The 21,669-nt window shown below is 39.2% G+C and overlaps 1 protein-coding gene across 2 annotated transcripts in view; it reads right to left on the reverse strand.

Moving 5' to 3' along the window:
• syde2 (synapse defective 1, Rho GTPase, homolog 2 (C. elegans)) overlaps nt 1-21,669 on the reverse strand; it is a 64,312-nt gene that overhangs the window by 14,812 nt on the left and 27,831 nt on the right. For both annotated transcript variants that reach the window (XM_088350504.1, XM_088350503.1), the window contains exons 4-5: nt 10,706-11,826; nt 2,585-2,711 (exon numbers count right to left, since the gene is read on the reverse strand). In XM_088350504.1, the coding sequence (XP_088206630.1) occupies nt 2,585-2,711; nt 10,706-11,826 (1,248 nt within the window). The remainder of the gene's footprint in view (nt 1-2,584; nt 2,712-10,705; nt 11,827-21,669) is intronic.

The following is a 21,669-nucleotide window of genomic DNA, read 5'->3' on the forward strand; positions in this document are numbered from 1 at the left end:
TGCACAGCAAGCAAATTAAAATGCTATTCTAAAATACTCGGGCGTTGAGAAATTTGCTTCTATTCTGCGTTATTGTCTGACATCTTGCTACTAAGGGTACCCCGAAGAACCAAAACCCTGTAAAAGGCTGTGCAAAAATTGAGTAGAAAAATTGTGCTGGATGGTCACTTTAAATCAATGTAGTTTGTATTCTTTCTTGTGCTTTGAGCACTCATTGGTTAGCTGCACTACACTATACAGCAACATCTCGTCGTCAAATATTACCCAGTGTCCCTTTAAAAAAAAAAAAAGAAATGGTTATTTTTATTAAAAATAATATTTATATTTATTTACATATACAAACATATAAATATACAGCATTTGTTTTTTTTGTATGTGGCTTTTTATTTAGGCACAAAAACAACATAAAACTATATTTAAGATAAGGAAACAACAAAACATTTGCGCAAGAGCATCTGTACAATATAATAATATATTACATAATCATGTGCCTAAAGGGAGTAGGCTGAAGCCTGTTAGTGGTGCAAAGATTTTTTTTTAATATTATGCAGGTGCATCAAATCGGACAGGATAGAGCTTTTCTACTGTAGATGAATCAAGACATGTATCCCAAATTGTCTATTATTGGAAAGACAACAGAAAATGTACAATAGAAAAGGTTTCTTCAGATGTTGAATGACACCAACAAAGAAACTGGACAATGGCCTTGTGGAAAGAGCTGAGCCATAATAAATTGAATCAAAACCGTAAAGTCAGACAAAAGATTATGGTTCCCCTTTCCAATTAAACTCTACCTTGATTGTTTCACACCCCAATCACTGCAAATCCCATTTTTAGAGGGATTTACATATATATATCTAAATTCTTGATTGAATCATTAAAGAGATTTTTTTTTTACTATTTCCAGTTAAATGAATGACCAAAGGAGGAAGAAAAATCCTTAGGTGACTTAAATGGGACTGGGATGGGACAGCAGAAAACATGCTGCAACTCGGAACCCGACAAAGAAGGAATGACCAGAATGTACAGCATGGTCCGATAGTGAGAGTGTGTGTGGGCCCGTCCCTCAAGCTCCAGTCTATACTAGTATGTTGACTCCAGGAATGCTTTTTACAATAAACATCAAACACTCACACACACGCGTTCTGACCTCTGTGGTGCAAAAACACCAGTTTAGACATGTTCTACGTCGTTGGAAGTGTTTTATATGTTGCACTCGATGAGTAAAACATGCCTCAGACTAGTCTATATAAGTCATCATAAACTACGTTTACCTGCAGGGAATAGTCAGACTTTAATCAGAATACGGGTTTTTGGAGCGACTCGAATGAATCGATTACACGCCTAATGACAAACAATCTAAAGGATAGATCGTGCCTAAAAAAATCTAGCCTGACCAATTAACTTGATTTGCAGGACCGAGTCCAAAGCAAACCCGAAATTTCACATTTCATTTGTGAGGACTAGAGAGGAAGAGAGGTGATTTACAATAACAAAACCTGTCCTTTGTAACCAAATCCAAGTTAAAAAAGACTGTATTAACATTTGCATCTTTTATATTTCTGTGTCTGTAGAGGTTGAGTTTGAACATACAATAATCTCGCAGTTCATATCTGGCACGTGTGCCTTTACTTTGACAGGTATACATAAAGGTAGATCATCAGGTCCAGACAGATTTTCATCCATCAGAGGCTGTCCTACTTACGAACAAGTAAGTTGAAAAAAAGCACAAAACTTTCGCATCTGTCGCCTCCCCCTTCCTTACGACACGCCCTTTCTTAAAGGGACCATGCATGAACACAATCAACAGGAACAAAAGTAACGGACCTTTCAATACAAATACTGTATCCAGCAGATGAGATATTTTTAAAAAATTACAATTTATTAAAACATGCTGCATCTGCCGTCATACAGACCCTGTACTGGCTGGTCGTGGTGAAGAAAGAACTGAGGCGAATGGCAACGCTCTCAATTTACCGGTGGAGCTGTGTTCTTACCCTCAGCTATGGTCACGGACTGTGGGTCATGACCGAAAGAACAAGGTCCAAGATACAAGCGGCTGAAATGAGGGACTGGGCTCTCTCTTATAGATAGGGTGAGAAGCTCGGTTACCCAGGAGGGTCGCTTCTCCTCCGTGTTGAGAGGAGACAGCTAAGGTTGCTCGGGCATCTGATTAGGATGCCTCCTAAATGCCTCCCTGTGACACTGGCAGGAGGACCGAGGAACGCCCCAGGACACGCTGGAGGGACTACGTCTCTAGAATGACCTGGGAACGCCTTGGGATCATGTTGGACGAGCTGGAAGAAGTGGCTAGAATAATAGGGAGGTCTGGGCTTACATGCAGAGGCTGCTTCCCACCATGACCCCATCCCGGATAAGCGGAATATTATAGATGAATGGAAGAATTTATTCAAACAATTATATATTATTTAATCATAAATACATTGAGAAGCACATTAAACATTACAAATGCCCTTTTTGAAACCATCATTTTTGACTTCTGTATTTCTCCTGTGCGTGATGTCAATAAACTTGTGTTGATGGCGTTGAGTGGTGTTGGGTAACATTCCACATTGTGTCTTACCTGTGATGACATTGATGTCGGGATAGATGTTCTCACACAACTCCACAGAATAACTGTCTCTCTCAAATGCCTCTCGTAGCTCCTTCTTTACGGCTGCAGAACCGCAGAGACGGTACAGACCCACCACCTGCAAACACACCCCATAGATGCGAAATTGGGTCAGGTAAAAACATGCATCGAACAAGAAAATTTCAACCTTTTTTTACATGGAACAGACAGTAATGCAAAAATAATTGGAACTAGAAATTAACATATACTGCAAAAAATATCAATACCTGGTGCTCATTCACATACTATAGTTTTTATATAAATCGTAGTAAAAGTGTCACGGAGGATGAAGATTTGATTGGATAGTGATTTGGGGTGAAGCCGATAGTTTGGTAAACATGTTCTTTATGCTAGGGAAATATGAAAACCTCTTAAAAGTTTTCTCAATTTTTATTTTGAATTCCCTTTCAAGATGACATGTATATTAAATTAGAGTAAATTTGCCCGAAAATGCGACTTATATATGTATTTTAATCTTTTAATGTAAATTTTTTTGGGCTGGTGCGACTTTTACCGGAGAGACTTACAGTTCGGATAATACGGTAGTTGTTTCATCAGTTAAAATTTTGGACATTTTGCAAATTTGAACAAGGCTTCAGATCCCTTAAAACAAAGTCAAACAGGTACAGAGACAGTTTCTTTTGCAGGTCCATCACCGCCCTACACTTCACCCAAGACTTAAAAATGTGAAAAGAATATATCTTGGTTTTGCAGAAAAATGTAGTCATCTACCCATATTTTAGAAATACGTTGCTACTAATTTTTTTGCACTATATTGTATATATTGACCTACTAATCCTGACATTTATTTTTCTCTTAAATTTAAATTAAATGTTTATTCCCTTTAATCTCGTTTTTAATCCAACACAAATCAAGAAGAATTGATCCATTGTAATTGTAAATCCTTTGAAAAATTTATATAAACGATTGTGACCCCCCACTTCCAAAAAAGATCCAACAATATGCAATACAACAGACCAAAAGAACCATATATGTGTTCCACCTAAAACTCCTGAGATGAAAAAATCCATAGTTTAATCCCAACATTGACATTTGATAGTGAAACCAGTTGTCTTGGGTTGAAGCGAACTACTAACATACCATACATTTTACTAGATGTTTCCGCCTGGTATGTGGCATTGTAACTGGTGTGGTTGCCCGAGCAACGTGTTAAAGCTGGCTGTGAAAAATGAGCTGGACCAAAAAACAAAACCCAAAATGGAAAAACATGAGCAGCCATTTCTAAGGCTGTTTGCAGGCTTTAGAGTAGCACCACAAAATCACTAGGTCAAAAGCTGAACAGCTTTTTGTAAACCTCACACGAGTGGGAGAGACAAGGACAGATTAGCCAAGGATTTGGCTTTGTGTGCAAGTAAACAGAAGTCAGCGGGCACAATGAACAAGAAGTCCATTCAGAAAAAAAAGAGGGACTGTGTTTGGGGGCGAGTCCGGCACAGGCGGGTAGCAGCTGTTAGCGGAGGAGAGCTCGTACTTTATACATTGCGGCTGCCGGGCAACGTGACAGGCAGCAGCAAGCTTGCACACAGAAAAAAAAAAATCTTCAACACGCAAGGCAGCTGAGACCAATGATGGGATTGTGGGATTTGTGTTTCGTCTCAAATCAATTTAATTACTGAACTACCATTACCACAAAGGAGCAGGGAAATGGGTGCTTAACTTTATTAGGGCTCTCGTGTGTCGGCCAACAGTGATTCTAACTAATTTTGGCCATGTTCAGAAACAGTATTCACAGGCACCAGGAGTCGTTGAACGCATTTCTACTGGCAAAACAGATGAGATCACTCTTTATATGGGGTGGGACATATATAATTAACAGAAATAACTACAATCAGAATAACATAATTTAAAAACAAGACTTCTTTCATTCAGAGAGAAGCTGATATAATAATGAACGATCAATTCTTTTTGTAATCTGCACATCTAGTGCATTTTCACTCGGAGCTTATTATAGCTGACTTTGGTTGAAACTCTGACTGGACTTCGCTTGGAATCCCTGCATCGTTCCAAAACCGCTTCTAAACAGTCCCTTATGTTTCTCTAGTAAAGGCCGGAGTGTAGGAACACTTTTTTGGGGCAAACGATGGCATGTAGGATCACTTAATAACTTGTCACCTTTCACACAGAAGATTCAGTCCAGTTTAATTTGGTCTCTTTTAACCAGCTGCAGCACAGCAAGGCTGTCTTTTCACCCTTAACGATGAACAATGGCAGCGTCCACTCCTTCCTTTGTACTTTACTGGTATTTGTATTTTCCCGAACACAGGTTGACAAGTAACGAACAGCAGATCTCTGGGGAGGGAACTGTTACAGACTTTCCCTGTAGACCTTCTCAGGAAGTATGGTGACTGAAGCTCTAGTGTCAAGCTGTATGCTTACTGGTTTTTCAGCTAACTCCATTTCCACATAAATTCCATCTTTTTGCTCTTCATCAGTATAAAAAGTGAATAGTTCAGTGGTTTCTAACTTGCTGTCCTCTTCTTCCACCAACACTTTGTGAACTTTTTTCTGTGCATTTTGCTCTTGTCTATTCACACGAATGGCCTTTACGATTGATGAATCTACAGTCACTTTGGGGCTGGGTTTCCTTGGAATGTCCGGTGTGCGCTTTGTCTTGGTGAAACTATGGCGCGAATTTTGCATCCGAAGAGCGTCGTACCTTGCGAATCTTCTGGCGTTCCAGGTGTCCAGAAAGCTCCTTAGTGTCTTTGTGAGCCAATTCTAGTCCAAGAGCGATATCACAGGCTTTCTTGAATGTCAGAACCTTTTCAGTTAAAAGCCATCTGTGTTACGCTTCCTTTGTGAGACCAACCACAAACCGATCCTGGAGAGCATCATCCAAAAGGGGCCAAATTCACATGAACTTGCTATTTTCTCCAAATAAATGATAAAGTCTGCAAGCAGCTCTCCTACGTTCTGATCACAACAGTCGATCCTGAAGCTCTCTGTTAACAGAAACTGCTTGGCCTCGAAATGGGAATACAAAGCTCCAGTGAGCTGTGAGTACGTAAGTTCCACACACTACCTTGGTTCTACAAGACTTTTCAGTAATCTATACTCTGTTAAAACAAATAAAACAAATAAAACATTTGTTTTTTTACATCTGCAATTTCATTAGCATCCAGCCACCGCTCAAAACGGTACAAACGAGACTCAAAATCTTCTTTTGATGGGTCAAACTCTGGTACACGTCCAATTAAGCTCATTATACTTTTTAAGTGTTTTCTAAAAGCCACAACGTATGTTGCAAAAAAATAGTTCTCTTTTGGCGTTGTCATGCTTCTTTGTACTAGGCAGTAGCATAGTACTAATCTCTCCGCAATGAGTAAGCTTGCAGTATCCTCTCTTTGATGTTACTCACTTGCTTTTCCTGTCCCGGCTCCTAGGCTTTGTAGCGTATTATGAACTGACCGATAACGGATAATGGATAATGAATAACGAAGATAGATCAATAACCCTTAAAAACCCCCAGGTTTTACTTTTAGAAATTTCCTTACTTCATTTATGTCTCCTTTCAGAAAAAATGTTTCTTTAGTGAATCAAAAATCCCATCCACGTTGCCACTCTAATATTTTAGGTATCTGAAAGAATGATGAAACCGGACTTCTTGGTAGCTTCAACTTTACTCTGTAACTGCTTAAAACAACATAGAGTTAAACAACCTAAGAGGGACATAAACATGAATCGCACATAAGGCATCCTACTACAGAAACAAGTGTCAATAACGATGACAAAAGAATAGAACCAAGACTTTTTATGATGTTGATTCATTGCTGAGCGGTGGACTGTGCCAACCAGCGTTTACTGGCCTTACCCACTCTTTACTACTGTACTGCCAACTGTCATGGTGTCATTACATGGTTTAGTCAAGTGTGTGCAAAGGGTCAAAAGAAAAACATATTAATACTTTAAACATTTTAAAAATAAACATAATTTTAAATTGTAATACATAAAATAAATAATCCATGAATTCAACTATTGTATCTACCATTTGGGAAAATATTTAGCATTTTTGTTACTTTTAAATATATGATGTACAAAAGTCAATTCCATTGAAGTTGGGAAAAAGTTTAAAATGTCAGTAAAATTAGAATAGAATGACTTGCAAACCTTTTCTAACCCATATTTAAATGAATACACCACAAAGACAAGATTATCCATGTTCAAACTCATAAACTTTATTTCCATAAGCAAATAATGATAAACTTAGAATTTTATAATTGCAACAAGTGCCAAAGTAGTTGGGAAAGGGGCTTCTTCACCATTGTGTTACATCACCTTTCCTTTTAATAACACTCAATAAACGTTTAGGAAGTGAGGAGACTAGTTGTTGAATCGTTGATAGTGGAATCCTTTCCCATTCTTGCTTTATGTACAGCTTCAGCTGTTCAACAGTCCGGGGTCTCCTTTGTCTTATTCTGCGCTTTATAATGCGCCACACATTTTCAATGGGAGACAGGTCAGGACTGCAGGCAGGCCAGTCAAGCACCCGCACCCTCTTACTACGAAGCCACGCTGTCGTGAGACGTGCAGTGTGTGGCTTGGCATTATCCTGCTGGAAGAAGCAAGGGCGCCCATGGTAAAGATTCTGTTTGGATGGCAACATACTTTGTTCCAAAACCTGAATGTACTTTTCTGCATTAATGGTGCCTTCACAGATGTGCAGGTTACCCATTCCTTGGCCACTCATGCACCCCCATACCATCACAGATGCTGGCTTTTGCACTTTGCGTGCATAACAGTCTGGGTGGTTCTGTTCTTCTTTGGACCGGAGGACACGACGTCCACAATTTCCAAACACAATTTGGAAAACTGACTCATCAGACCACAGAACACTTTTCCACTTTGTATCAGTCCATTTTAGATGGGCTCGGGCCCAGAGAACCCTGCGGCGTTTCTGGATGTTGTTGATGAATGGCTTACGCTTTGCAACATAAAGTTTTAACCCACACTTACGGATATAGCGTCGAACTGTATTGACTGACAGTGGTTTTCCAAAGTGTTCCTGAGCCCATGTGGTGATGTCCTTTACACATTGATGTCGGTTCTTAATGCAGTACCGCTTGAGGGCTCGGAGGTCACGGGCATTCAATAATGGTTTACGGCCATGCCGTTTACGCACAGTGATTTCTCCAGATTCCCTGAACCTTTTCACAATATTATGGACTGTAGATGATGATATCCCTAAATTCCTTGCAATTGTACTTTGAGGAATGTTGTTTTTAAACTGTTCAACAATTTGCTCACGCAGTTGTTCACAAAGAGGTGAACCTCGCCCCATCCTTGCATGTGAATGACTTAGCTTGTTCGGGTCTCCCTTTTTTATACCCAGTAACAACTCTCACCTGTTGCTAATTCATCTGTTCACCTGCAAATAGTTGGTTGATTTCCATTCATCCACTTTCTGAGTAGTTATTGACACCTGTCCCAACTATTTTGGCACGTGTTGCTGTCATCAAATTACAGAGTTGATGATTTTCTCCCAAAACAATAAAGTTTATGAGTGAAGACAATAAATATGTTGTCTTTGCTGTGCATTCATTTAAATATGGGTTGAAAAGAATTTGCAATTTACTTGGATCAATTTTTATTTGCAATTAACACACTTTCCCAACTTCATTGGAATTGAGTTTTGTATAATTAAACCAATCTAAACTGTTCCTTGAGTGCAAAAAAGTCCCCTGCTCCAGTGAAATGTCAGTTTTAATGATTAAAAAAAGATGTAAACATTATTTAAAAAATGGCAATTGTGTTTGCTGCTAACACAAAAAGCCCCATTAGTGCTGCCTCAGAAAATCTGAAGTGCAGTAGTAGCTGAAGTCAGGGTTGGGCTCTTTTATGGAGGTTTAATGTTTGCCTGATGGCCCTAGGCACCCACAGCCCCTGGCATACCCATCCTAGACTGATATTCTCAACAATAGGTAAACACTTTTACTCTCACTGACCTCTATTTAACAAAGGTTTAACAAAGCTCTTCAGTCTCTCTATAGTAAATAGTCAAGGGTTAAAATGATCAAAGGAGCCCAGCATAAACTGCACTAGTCTATCATCATCACATGACCAGTCTTTTAATGCTTAATACTTTCTCTACTCTGAACAAGCAGAATGCCCTTAAGAATCCAAATACTCCACAAAGTGAATCTTTTTTGTGCACACATTCATCCCAGTCTTGTAACATTGTTTGATTATTAGCTGTAGGCAGAAAACTCCTTGAGTTGCTAAAGATGGCTGTTGTCCCCATTATTCCTGGGAACTATACAAAATATATTTTCTGCTTTAAGCTATATGAGTACAAAATGTGAACTGAAATATGCATTAGTGCATTCGCCTTACATGATAAGTGTGTTAGGTCATCAAAAACCTTACACTTAAGCTCAGCTTTAAAGGAGACACATGAAATGCATTGGGCAACTAAATCAATACGATATGTCGTAAGGGATTATTAGTCAGTCCAGTCCAGTCATTTTTATTTGTATAGTCCTTAACCACAAAGAGTCTGAAAGGGCTGCACAGATCAAAGACTATTGCAAACTATTAGCAATTATTTCCTTGTGACTTTTAGCACTAGTTATGACTTGCACTAAACCAGTCGTTCGCAACTGTCCTAACCTAAGGACCCACCATCTCACCCAGAATATAAGATGCGACCCAAATCAAGAAACAGTTCCACTTCTCAAATGTATTGAATTAAAGGCAGTTTAAACCAGAGATACTGTATCCAAAACCAAAACCACTTCAAGTAATACTATTCCTTTGGATGATCAATTAGCTGCATTTTAAATACAATCCAAAATGTTTCAAATGCAATGAAAAAAAAGGATTATATTAAAAATGGCAAGCTTTGTTGGGCCTGGTGGCTCTTTAACTGTTCTGTCCACCAAAAAGTGAACTGCACTTGTGCGGCCGTGAGCCTTTATCCCTGATCAAATATTGCTGCGACAAGGACCAGCAGAGTGAACGTTTTTCGGTATGTTTGCCATTCTGGCCCGTCTAAAACGGAATGCACAGTAGTGGCTGAAATAAAACATTGCTGAGAGCAGGGGTTAAGACAACAAATATGTGTCATCCATGTTGGGCTGTGTTATTCCATTCTTTCCACCTGAAATGAACAGCCCCTTTACAGCCGCGACCAATCTGACGCCTGCTGCAAGCAGGGGTTTGCAGAGAGCATGTTTAACTGGAGGAGCAACTGAGTGGATTTCTGGATATCCTGGTCCCCATTAACCGCAATAAACAAATTACAGTATCTGGGTTTTGCCATGCTCAAAATATCCCAACAATCTTCAAAGGTCTTTATTCTGTGCTGTAAAACAGCAAGTGCCAACTCACGTTTGCAGGGAATTATCACCATCTACTGTTAAGAAGTGAAATTGACCCTTAGTTATTTTGGTTTTCTTTCAATTTTTGCCAACTTTTTGGCATGACTCGACCCACCAGTTGAGAAACACTACATCATACATCAACATCTAGTGATCCACACACTGTCCCTTTAAGAAATTATAAGGTGATGTCTTATTGTTGTTTGAGTTAAATATTCAAATTACGGAACTTCATATTTAAATTGTGTGAAAAAAAAAAAATCTAAAGCCCTTATTAAAAAAATAATAGATTGACATTACATCTTGATGTATAATTGTTTGTTTATTTGTTGGATTTTGGTCAGCCAAGGGCTTACTCAATATGCAGGTGCAAATAGCATGAGTAAATAAAAATGCTACACATGTGACAATAAAATATAAATGAAAAACATAGCGACCAGGCTCAAATATAGTAAGCTTTGCCTCAATGGGGAAACCAATGGGGCAAACATGAGCACATGGCCACAGAAATATTTTCTTTTATAATACACAAAGCCTGTAGAAAAAGGGTAATGTCTATCCTACACAGTAACTCAAAGCTATAAGTAATATAGGCTGCTGGAGAAACAAGCAACTTAAAAGCAGCAAGAAAGTTCGGTGTATATGAAAATGTCAGACAATTGAAAAAGGAAGAAGCAACAAATTAAGATTTGCATTTCAGAATTTGTTGTGTTCGGCTATATAAGTTTGGTCTCACCTGGCATCCTCGTTTCTCGATCTCATTGATGCATTTGCTTATGAGCAGCGGTACTGAGAGTCCGGAGTCCTCCCGCTCCACCACCCGCCACGCCTCCACGCCAAAGACTTGGGGCTCCCTGTTACCATCTGGTCCTCCATTCAAGGAGTTCTCCCAATGTTCCATCAGGTTCAATTTGACGTATATAAGCCCTCGAGGTTCCAGCTTGACTGCGAGCTGGTGGGAACGTATCACTCTAAAGAGTGCAGGTAGGACCACTGTGCCATGACAGCAGACACGATTTCGTTTTGGAGTAGGCTCCCAGCTGAATACAACCAGCTTCAAATGCTGGGCGTTCTCCAACTCTATGTTGAAAGTGTGGTCCATACCTAGGAATGCTGTTCGACAGGTGAGGAGTGCAGTCCGTGCTTTGTTGACTGAGTCCACTTGAATGGCGCAGTAGACGTCCCGCGAGTCAATGCGAGGCGGTTTTAAGTCCTCGGCACCATAAAAGTGCAGGTTCATTAGTCCGGAGATGTACTGGCTACATTTAGGCTGCTCTGTGAAGCTATAATGTCGGAAAGCATCAATATCCAAAACTAGTTTCAAGCTCCCACTTGGTTCTTCTGAGTCTTTACATCTACTTCCTTTCCGCTCCACAGAATTGTGTTTACCAGATTTTGCCACCAGCTCTGGTGAATCTCCATCACTTAAGTATCCACCTTTACTGGCAGATTTGGAGCAGCCATTGTTTTCCTTATTGTTAAAGGAGTGTTGTGTGGAGACACTGCTGTCCAAGTGGTAACGTGAGATCACATTTCGACTCGCGAGCCCAGCACCAGACACAACCAACAGTTGAGGGCCAGATATTTTGGAAGATTCAGACCCTCCTCCTGCAGCTCGAAGCGAATGAGATCTCAGCTCCAAATGAGCCCCTCCGGTGCTGTTACTGCTGCTTGGACCCTTTACGCTGAGTTTCCGGCTCAGCTCAGGGAGCTTCTTCATTTTCATGGAAATTTTCCTGACACTACGTGGGGATTTGATCTTGTCCGGGAATGACCAGTTGATGGTGCTACTTTTCTTAGTAGGGTTTGGACTGGAAGGAGGGGAAAATCCAACACCATTTGGAATGTCAGGAACATCTAAAATGAGATAGAAAAGTGTGTTAAGAACAGATGGATTAATACAGTACCGGTATATTATATTTTAGCAAGACCGCCAAATGCACTGCTAGTTCTCTTGGATTTATCAAAAAAATAATTCAAAAGTCTACACATTATTTTGTATGACATACAGTAGTAAAGCCAGATATGGATACAACAAGGAATCTACAAAACGACCATTCACAATGCATTTGTTGTGTTTATAGGCACATGTCCCGATATCTATAATAATCTATACTTATGGGAAAGGGGGAGGCATCACAAGATAACAGAGCAAAAAATCTTACATTAATAACACATCTTTTGTAAAAAACATGAATCACTTGACGGGCGGCATGGTGGATGAGTGGTTAGCGCATCTGGTAGACATATCTATGGGTGGTACAAGTTCCAAAACTAAGTTGTAGGTCAATTTCTGGTTAAAATGCCATCGAATGTAAGGTAATTTGTTGGAAGCAGATATGAATTACAATCCTCTAATCAGTAATTATCTGAGTGCCACTAACAGCTACATACTGAAATCAGTTTTACTGTCACTTGTTTTGACTATTATGAACTGTGAATAATTGCCATTAAGAGCCAACGTTACTGTTCTTTGATATTTACACCCTTTTGGGCTTATCTGATTTGGTAAGCTAGGAGAATTAATAAAAAACGGCTCATGGGAGGGTCTTTAAAAGAGGTTTGAATTTTTTTTATCTGAAAGTCCCCCCTCCCCTGTTCCCCTTGCAAGTGTAAAATCCATTGATGTCACCTCTCCTTATTATGAGAGTCTACTAAACCTTAAATGTATTAAAGCCCTAATGTTGTAATGATATAACCCGGAGTTTTTGACATCAACAATGCATCTAAAGCAAGAGGTTGAGTAGCTATGTACTGAATGCTCCAGATGCTATAAAACCTACTAAGGATAAGAAAACAGCCAATTCAACGCAATCAGAATTTATCCATTTGTGTAACTTATTGACTTTTTCTTTTTTACCATGACACAATTTCACACACCAAAACACAGTATGTCCACATTCAGACATTTTAAATTTGACTCATGCTGTCATGTACCTGCCTTCTTTCTACTTAAAAGGAAACACCTTGTAGCCTGTGAGCCACAGTTCGTGGAGGATTAGGTCCATATCACATGACTTGGCAAGTCCTTTGAAGACTGCTTTTAGACTTAACCTAATTTGAATCACACAAGGTCCAAAGGAATCTTAAAGAGGGCCTCGGCATCAGTTTAGGATTTTTTTTAATTTAGAGTCTTTGTAAATTAACACAACATTTTGTCAATTTTATTCTGAACAACTTCTGAAACAAAGATGGATTGCTTTTTTTCCCTAGATAGCTCCCTTTTCAGGGGAACTGCAGTTATATTTGAGTTCCACAGGTGAGTGGGAGGGGGCGAAAGTGGTGCAACATGACGTGGTTTAAATTGGGGAGCAGGGCAGGGTGCTGGCAAAATACAGAGAACAAAGACACCTCTTGTCCCGGCACTCGGTTACAGTAAGGATACTGAACTAGAGAACTGGAAACACTTCTGGTGAATGTACAAGTGAACAGTGTCGTTCATTCACATTCCTCAGCCAATCATGGTTAGCCTCACTTCTCCCTTCACTCAGAAGCTTTCCTTATGCAAGCTTCCAAAAATAGACCAAAATAAGCTCTGAGTAAACGGACATGGGCGGAGAATACAGGTGGAAATTCATCAAATATCTAGGGTGGGTCCTGACACACACAGAACCCAGTCAAATTCAAAACTTTTCCACATGAAAATAAATTGCGTGTCACTGAAAATACAAATGAGGACATTTTCTCAAAGCAATAACAGTGCATGAATGAAGAACATTGTGCTCAGAAAGACCGTTTGCAATAGGCGACTAAGTGACACATAATTGTGACTAATATATATATATATATATATATATATATATATATATATCTTTCTCTTTTTTTTCTTTCAAATGTTTGATTTTTAAATCTTGGATGACCAAAAATCAGGCTTTGAAGAGATAAACTACAGTTAAAATGTTTAGGGTCAACCAGACAATAGTTGGTTTTCCTGTCAGGACTAGAACGAAGACAGGACCCACTTGCGTACGTAATTCTCAGTTTTATTGGGAAGAGGGGAAAGGATTGCACACACAATCCGGTGATCGCTGGTCGCGGGGAGCAGGTCACTCTGAACGCGGAAGTGGCACTTCCGGGGCGAGAGATGGCGGTGTCGGCAGCGGAAAAAAACAGGTCAGTAGCTGGGACAGGAGAGCAAAAACCGTGGTCGAGATCAGCAACGAGTCGAAAGCCAGGAGAGGAGAGTAGACATGGTCAAGATCAAAAAATGAGTCGAAGCCGCGAAACAGACGGGAGCCAAAACAGGAGTGAGTCAGGGTCAAAAAGCTTGCCTAGAGTAAACTGAGGTTTGCAGATGGACTGACAACAGGTGACAGAAAGGAGTGGGTTTAAATGGGGACAGGGAGCCAATCAGAGTCCGAGGCAGTTGACGCCAAATGAGCGGGCACAGGTGCTTCGCATCAGTAATCATGACATTTCCATGAAAAGTCACACTTTTTAAATATAAATTATATTTGAGACATTGAGTAGATTAGCAATCAAGATTTTTATATGAAAAAAGAAATAACATTCAAACTTTGCTTTTGTGAATGAATGGAAATTTTTCAGGGACCCCAAACTATTGAAGGGTAGTGCATATCGTCAATGTCATGCTGCAAAAAAAAAAAAAAAAAAAACTGCTCCCAAATTACTTTTTGGGAGGATAAAAAAATGTGATTATTCCCTAAAAGATTATTACGGAGACTTTTTTTTATATTCTTTAGGTTAGCGACATATGCTGACTGGATTAAGGTGATAAGGTACCGTAATACCTTGGTATAGTGCACAACCGGCTTTGATTTTTTTGGGGGGTGAAAAAAAATGCAGATACTTATTAATAGTAACTTACTACTTCTTCCAAAAAGTAACTGATTTAATAACTGAATTGTTTTATAGTAAAAGTAACTAGTTCCCAGGGAAAGTAACATTTTTTTGACTTTAAAAATAAGTTATTGTATGTAAAAGAATTTGAAATTTTCCGAGCAGTATTTAAGTCAGATAAATAGAGAAAAACAGACCTTGTAATATTAATTGCACCTCACCAGCAACAGATTGATCCTACAATCAGGGTTGGGTAGGGTTACCTTAACTGGATTACTTTCAATTACTTTTGGATTACTCCAATACCAAATATGCTAATAAAAAACAAAAGAAACTAAATATGAATAAAATTACTAAATTTGGTGCAGGCTTGGAATACATGGAACGGCAAAAATGATGTTGGCAAGCTGTTTGGATTTATTTTCATTTTGTTTCTGTCGCATTTTATGTAAGTTTTGCCAGAGATCAAAGAGATCAAAGCCAGGAGAGAAAGCTTACCACGTCTTGTGAGTCATAATTGTATTCATATTTAGTTTCTTTTGTCAGTTAAAGTAACCTTATCCAACCCTGCCTACAAGTGAAGTGGAATAAAAATAAACAATAAACAATGTAAGAAAATAACATAGCATACAAGTGTGCGTATTTAAGAATACATTGGTAGCAAAACTGAGTTTTTTGTGGTTTATTTAAGTACTGTTAACAAAGTAAAACACACAGATAAAAACTTGTCTGAGTTCGTTTTTCAGCTACCACCTCTTGTATCGATTAATTCTTCTTCATTTATTTTGTTTTCCATGTTCTGACGCATAGCGTATGAATCAACACACCATGGCGGTCGGTAACACAGGGAGCATTCAATTGGGTTGCCGACCCCAGACCTAGTCAAAACATCCCTTATGTAAGAGCAAAGCCGCTCCGTTGGGCATCGAAATAGTGGAAATGCATGTTTATATGATAGTTTATGTTTTTATTATTTCATTATTTACTGATTGAGTTGCCCTGTGTTTTGGATAAAAAATACCCACAGGTTAAATTTAGGGAAAAAAAACAAGCTCAAAATGTAATATTCTGGTGTTGTCCACACCTGCGCACACACAAGGATAACCCCTTCTGCCTTTGGCCATGAGGCTAAAATATCTGCCACAAGCTGAGGTTCAGGGGTAATTCTTTGACACGCTACCCTCCAATGCTATGAACTTGGGTCAAAGGCCAGAGGGCCGCATTCCTATACGTGACACCTGAGCCCTTTAACTGGGTCAACACTGCAACATGCACTTGCTCTGAATGAATGACTGTAACATGCAGCGAGAACAGAGGTGGGAAAACAACGGCCTGTGGGCCAAACAGCCATCAAGCGTTTCAATCTGGCCTGCCAAACGAAAATGGGAAAAAAAATCATGAATACATATACACTTCCGTTTGGGGTCGCTTAGAAATATTATTTTTGTGTGAAGGAAACACACAATGAAAACAATCAGAAATAAACCCCAGATATTTTTAATGTGATAAATGGCTATTTCAACTACAAATATCTGTTCCTTGATGGAATATCTACATAGGTGCGTAGAGGTGCATTTCCAGCAACCAGCACTTCAGTTTTCTAATAGTACATTGCAGGGCAACACGATAAACCGAAATCCAATCGGCATTGCGATGTGACGTAGTGCGATTGTCTAATCGCCTTACACTGCGTTTTTTTTCCGAAGGATTTATAGACAGAAAACCCTAACAAAGCCCCCCAGAAGAGGATGCTGTTTACTTAAATTTCACCTCTTAATACTTCTGTAAAATTTGACTAAAATCTCAATCCTGACATACCCAGAGTAAATAAAAGGTGCTTGCTGAACCATTTGGAGAATATAAATGGTTTTGGTCTCTTTTCAAAGGTAACACTCTGAAGTTTTGGCTTAAACTGGAATAAAAACTGCAAGTGCTACTAACATGAGCAATCTAAGTTAGAACACACAGAGATCGTAGCTTTTATCTCACCTGAATTTATTATTTTTTGCAATCACATGTAAGATGAGTGTAGCCTGGGCATCTTAGCTAGAAAATGGCTGGTATAAATGCATGAAGTCTTACGTGGCCCCAGGTCAAACTTGATCACAATCGAAAAACCTAACATTATTATTTTGCACATTTTTGTATGTATTTCTAGTGGCTATTTGGAGACTCCAAAAGGAGCAGTAAGTGACTGGTAACATCATACAGACATCTTTTTTGCTTCTCAACAGTCTGATGGCTCGCAGGCGGATTAAACCATGTCAATATTATTAACCCTTGGCTGCATAATTGGAATAAAAAATGGCCACATGGGTTGCTATTCTTCAAAATCTTAAAAAAAAAATGTTATACTTTTATATTCCAGGTATTCTTCATAAACGATGTGTATGACAAGACGCCTTAAGTATTTCTACTTTTTTTCCCACTAATTATCGACCCCACTCATGGAAGAGTGTATGTACTGGTAGGTCATGCATTCAAGGGTTCAGTTCTTACCAAAAAAAAAGGACTTTCATTTCAAAATCTAAAATCGCATCGAAATTGCAATACTGGTCAGAAAATTCGCAATTGGGTTTTTTCCCAAAATCGTGCAGCCCTAGTACATAGTGTTTGCTTGTTGCGTTAGAATTGTAATGATGATTTAAAAATCCTTGTGCAATCATTTTGGGACAAATGCAAACAGTTTAGGTGGTCAGAGAAGCTATAAAACTGTCCTTAATTTGACAAAATCGAGCATCTGGAGCATCACATTTGTGGGTGTGATCAAACTTTCAGCATGGCCAGAAAAAGAAAACTTTGATGTAAAACTAGACAAAGTATTCTTGTCCTATGAAATGAGGGGCTAATCCATGCTAGAAATTGCCAAGAAATTGAAGATTTCTTTTAATGTTGTATAGTACTCCCTTCAGGGCAGAGCACAAACAGGATCTAGCAAGAGTAGAAGGAGAAGTACATTAGAGTTTCTAGTTTGAGAAATAGATGCCTTTTGGGTCGAGTTCTCAATTATCAGCTTGGTTAAATAGTACCTGCAAAACACAAGTGTAAACATCTACAGTGAAGAGCCTTCAAGGCAGAGTGGCAAAGAAAAAGCCATATTTGAAACTGGCCAAAAGACATTGGATAACTCAAGTGTGATTTTTTTTTTCATGGAAAACACAAAATTGGCTCCGGGTCCGGCTCCTCTGCCAAATTGTTTAACCAAATGGGGCCTGTGACTAAGTTTTCCCACCCCTTAGCTATAATGCAAGTTTATTTGTGACTGTGACTTCAAGGTTCTCTTAGTATTGTACAAAATCATACATGGACTTGCTCCCTCTTATCTTTCAGATCTGATCTGCCACTATGTGTCGGTCCGAAGCCTACGATCTGAGAGTGCTGGTCTTCTGATGATCCCGAGAGCAAAGAAGTCTTCTGCTGGTTCGAGAGCGTTCTCCATCCGGGCACCGGTGCTGTGGAATGCTCTTCCCCCTGAGATCCGATCTGCAACCTCAGTGGAAATGTTTAAATCTAAACTTAAAACTCACTTCTACTCCATTGCATACGAATAACCTACTCCTCTTGTCGGTTGAAAATAGTCTGTGTAATATAGTGTAACAATCTGTGAAGCCCTTTGAGACTCTTCGTGATTTAGGGCTATACAAATAAAAATGACTTGACTTGACTTATTTGGAACCTAGAGGGGAGGCTAGCATGCTTTCACCCTAAATCTAAACTGGGCACCCTGCCCCTAACACCTGCCAATACAAGCAAATAATTTATGACAAGGGCCTTTCATGACACATGCACTAGCTGGGTGCAAAAAAAAGCATGCCTGTGAGGGAAATATGATGTAATCAAGTGGGATACAGTGAACCTGTTACATTAGCCCTTACCGAAAAGTACAATTGGTTTCTGCTCTCACTGACAACGCCGAAACACCAATCACAGTTGCTCTTCGAGAACTCTGTCCACAATAAACACGTGTGTAAAATGTAAAAACCAACAGCTCTGTTGTGTGCTGTGTAAATAAGCTGCTGAATGGCGCACTTGTCCACTATTTTTTTCATTTAGAGGCCCCGTGGTCATGCTTCAGGCTACTTCCTATCCACTTGGCTCCAACCCATTAGAAGGCCTTTCAAGGGGCGCAGGAGTACGGCTGTTGAATCATGATGGTTACAAAACCCCTGCTAATATATCCAAGCAGGCATACCTTCTCTCTAGCAACACATGGCCACTTGCCAAAGCAGCCCTCATGCGGTTAAGCTCCATTGCAGCCGTTTGTGACCTGCCTGAACCCTAGCAGAACAGCCCTGCAATAGCTAAAGTAACAGCAAATTGTACAGTAAAGACTTATTACTTTGAAGAGCCAAAGTCCCATGCTTTTCATCCCCTGATAATGTATTTTTGAAAAAGCTTCGTAAACATTAAAAATGTAAAACTATGTATATATTGAGTTGTATGATTTATTGTATGATTTTTGTGACTTTACAGGGTATAAAGCAAGGGTGGGCAACTACGGTCAGTGGGCCATATGCAGCTCGTCTTGCTTTATAACCCGGCCCACCGAACCAAAGGTTTTAAAAAAGTGTTGCTGGGAAAAATGTAGTTTTGGTAACACTCTTAATACTATATTTACTATATTACTATGTTTTTGCTGATTAAAGGCTTTTGATAAGTTTAGTCTTATGCATTTCTTGTTTTGACCCTTTGCGCAGTGTTGTTCATTGTTATGACCATTATTGACAGTTTACGTCAGGGATCTGCAATACAGTACCCGCGTGCACCGCGTGGCCCCCTAAGAGCGCCTAAATAGCCAGCGAACTGATTCTGAAAAGTTCATCAGTAATGGGTCATAGTGACTTTCTAGAATGAGAAATCATTGACTTACTTCAGTGTCTTTAAAAATAATGTTTTAGTAGTTGACTGTGCTTATTTTAACCATATTACTAGTAATTGCATTGGTAATACTATTATCAAAATAGAAATAACATAAGTTGCCAATGTAGAGATGCATTTTTAACTGGTAGCCCCTGCGCTAATCTGTAACAAAAAGCACTAAGGATCAAAAGGGTCACAATCATCTTAATTTTCCACACCCTTTAGGAGGGATCTGCTTTTGTAACCTATGAGATTTAACTGAAGAAAGGACATCAGGTAGGGCTTTTAGAACAGGTTGGAATTTTTATCTGAGGTTTAGGCTCTCTTCCCTGTTCTCCTGCAGAGTCAAAAACCCGTAATGTCTTCTTCCCTTATTATGTGTGTCTACTAAATTTTAAACTTATCATATATACGGACAAATATGACTTGACTATGTAGCCAAAAAAAATCTAACAATGTATTTTTTCCATCATTTGCTTTGTTTTCTTAGACATTTATCAAGAGATTTATCAAATTTCATGCAAAAATACTTTGGATTTTTTTTAGTTTTGTGCATATTATCAAAATATGTGCTAAAATATAATCTGACTTTTCTTAAAGTCATTTCATCAAATTGCAGAAAAGGTCTATCAGTAAACAAATTAAAAAATAAATACACATATGTATGCATGTACATTTATTCCTACGTAAGCAAGACGAAAATAAGATATCTTTTTTTTACATGTATCGTCAAGGTATCGGACCAAGACAATCACATCAATTAATAATTTTTTGCGTCCTGACTCGGCCCCTCCTCACATTTATTTTAAACAAATGTGGCCCATCACTCAAAAACTTTACCCTTTACCCCTGTCCTAAAGGGATGGCAGTTAATTACAAAAAAACAACAAAAAACAAAACTTTTAACAATCCATCTTATGTCTGCTGCATGTCTGCTGCATACAAGCCTAGCAAATGATGTCAAACACAATGACAGCAGGTCAATGCACCCCGCACTCTTACTCTTACTCTTACTAATTACTAGAACCGCTTTCTTCCATCTCCGTAACATTGCTAAAATTCGTCCTATACTTTCTCAGTCGGATGCGGAAATCATAATTCATGCGTTTGTTACCTCCCGTCTCGACTACTATAATGCACTACTTTCCGGTCTTCCGATGACCAGACTCAAGAGTCTTCAGCTGGTACAAAATGCTGCAGCGAGGCTTTTAACAAGGACAAAAAAGTACGATCACATCACCCCAATTTTGGCTAACCTGCATTGGCTCCCTGTTAGCCTAAGATGCGATTTTAAGGTTCTCCTACTACTATACAAAATCATACATGGACTTTCCCCCTCATATCTTTCAGATCTGATCTCCCCCTATGTCCCGGCCCGAAGCCTTCGTTCCGAGAGCGCCGGTCTCCTGGTGATCCCAAGAGCCAAGAAATGTTCCGCTGGTTCGAGAGCGTTCTCCATCCGGGCACCGGTGTTGTGGAATGCTCTTCCCCCTGAGATCCGATCTGCAACCTCGGTGGAAATGTTTAAATCTAGGCTTAAAACTCACTTCTACTCTATAGCATACGAGTAACCTAATCTTATATGTAATAACTTGTGAAGCCCTTAGAGACTAATTGTGATTAAGGGCTATACAAATAAAAATGACTTGACTTGACTTGACTCTTAGATCTCAATTACAGGCTTCATGCATCAATCTAATCCTATTTCAGAAAAAGTAAACTTAAGTCCGTTATTAATGTAATGAAAAATACTACTGGATTTAATAGATTACAATAAATGCCCAAGTTTTGCCACCCTTAATAATAACTGAGAAAATGGTATATTGTCCACAGATTCAATGTGGTAGGGGTTTTTATTTGAGCCTACTATATAAATGGGTGTTTTTCTTTGACTTGCTGTTATTCAGGGAAAAGTACGAGACGGAGTTGTGACCTTCTGTTCACATCTAACACCAGGCTATGGAATTTACTGTAAATTCAGTTTTTTTTCTCACTATGCTGCTCCACCGTTTTGTTGACTCCCTCTGAGCCAAACCGTGG

This window comes from Urocampus carinirostris, chromosome 12 (assembly GCF_059441175.1).
Source record: "Urocampus carinirostris isolate Australia breed hairy pipefish chromosome 12, RoL_Ucar_1.0, whole genome shotgun sequence".
NCBI lineage: Eukaryota > Metazoa > Chordata > Actinopteri > Syngnathiformes > Syngnathidae > Urocampus > Urocampus carinirostris.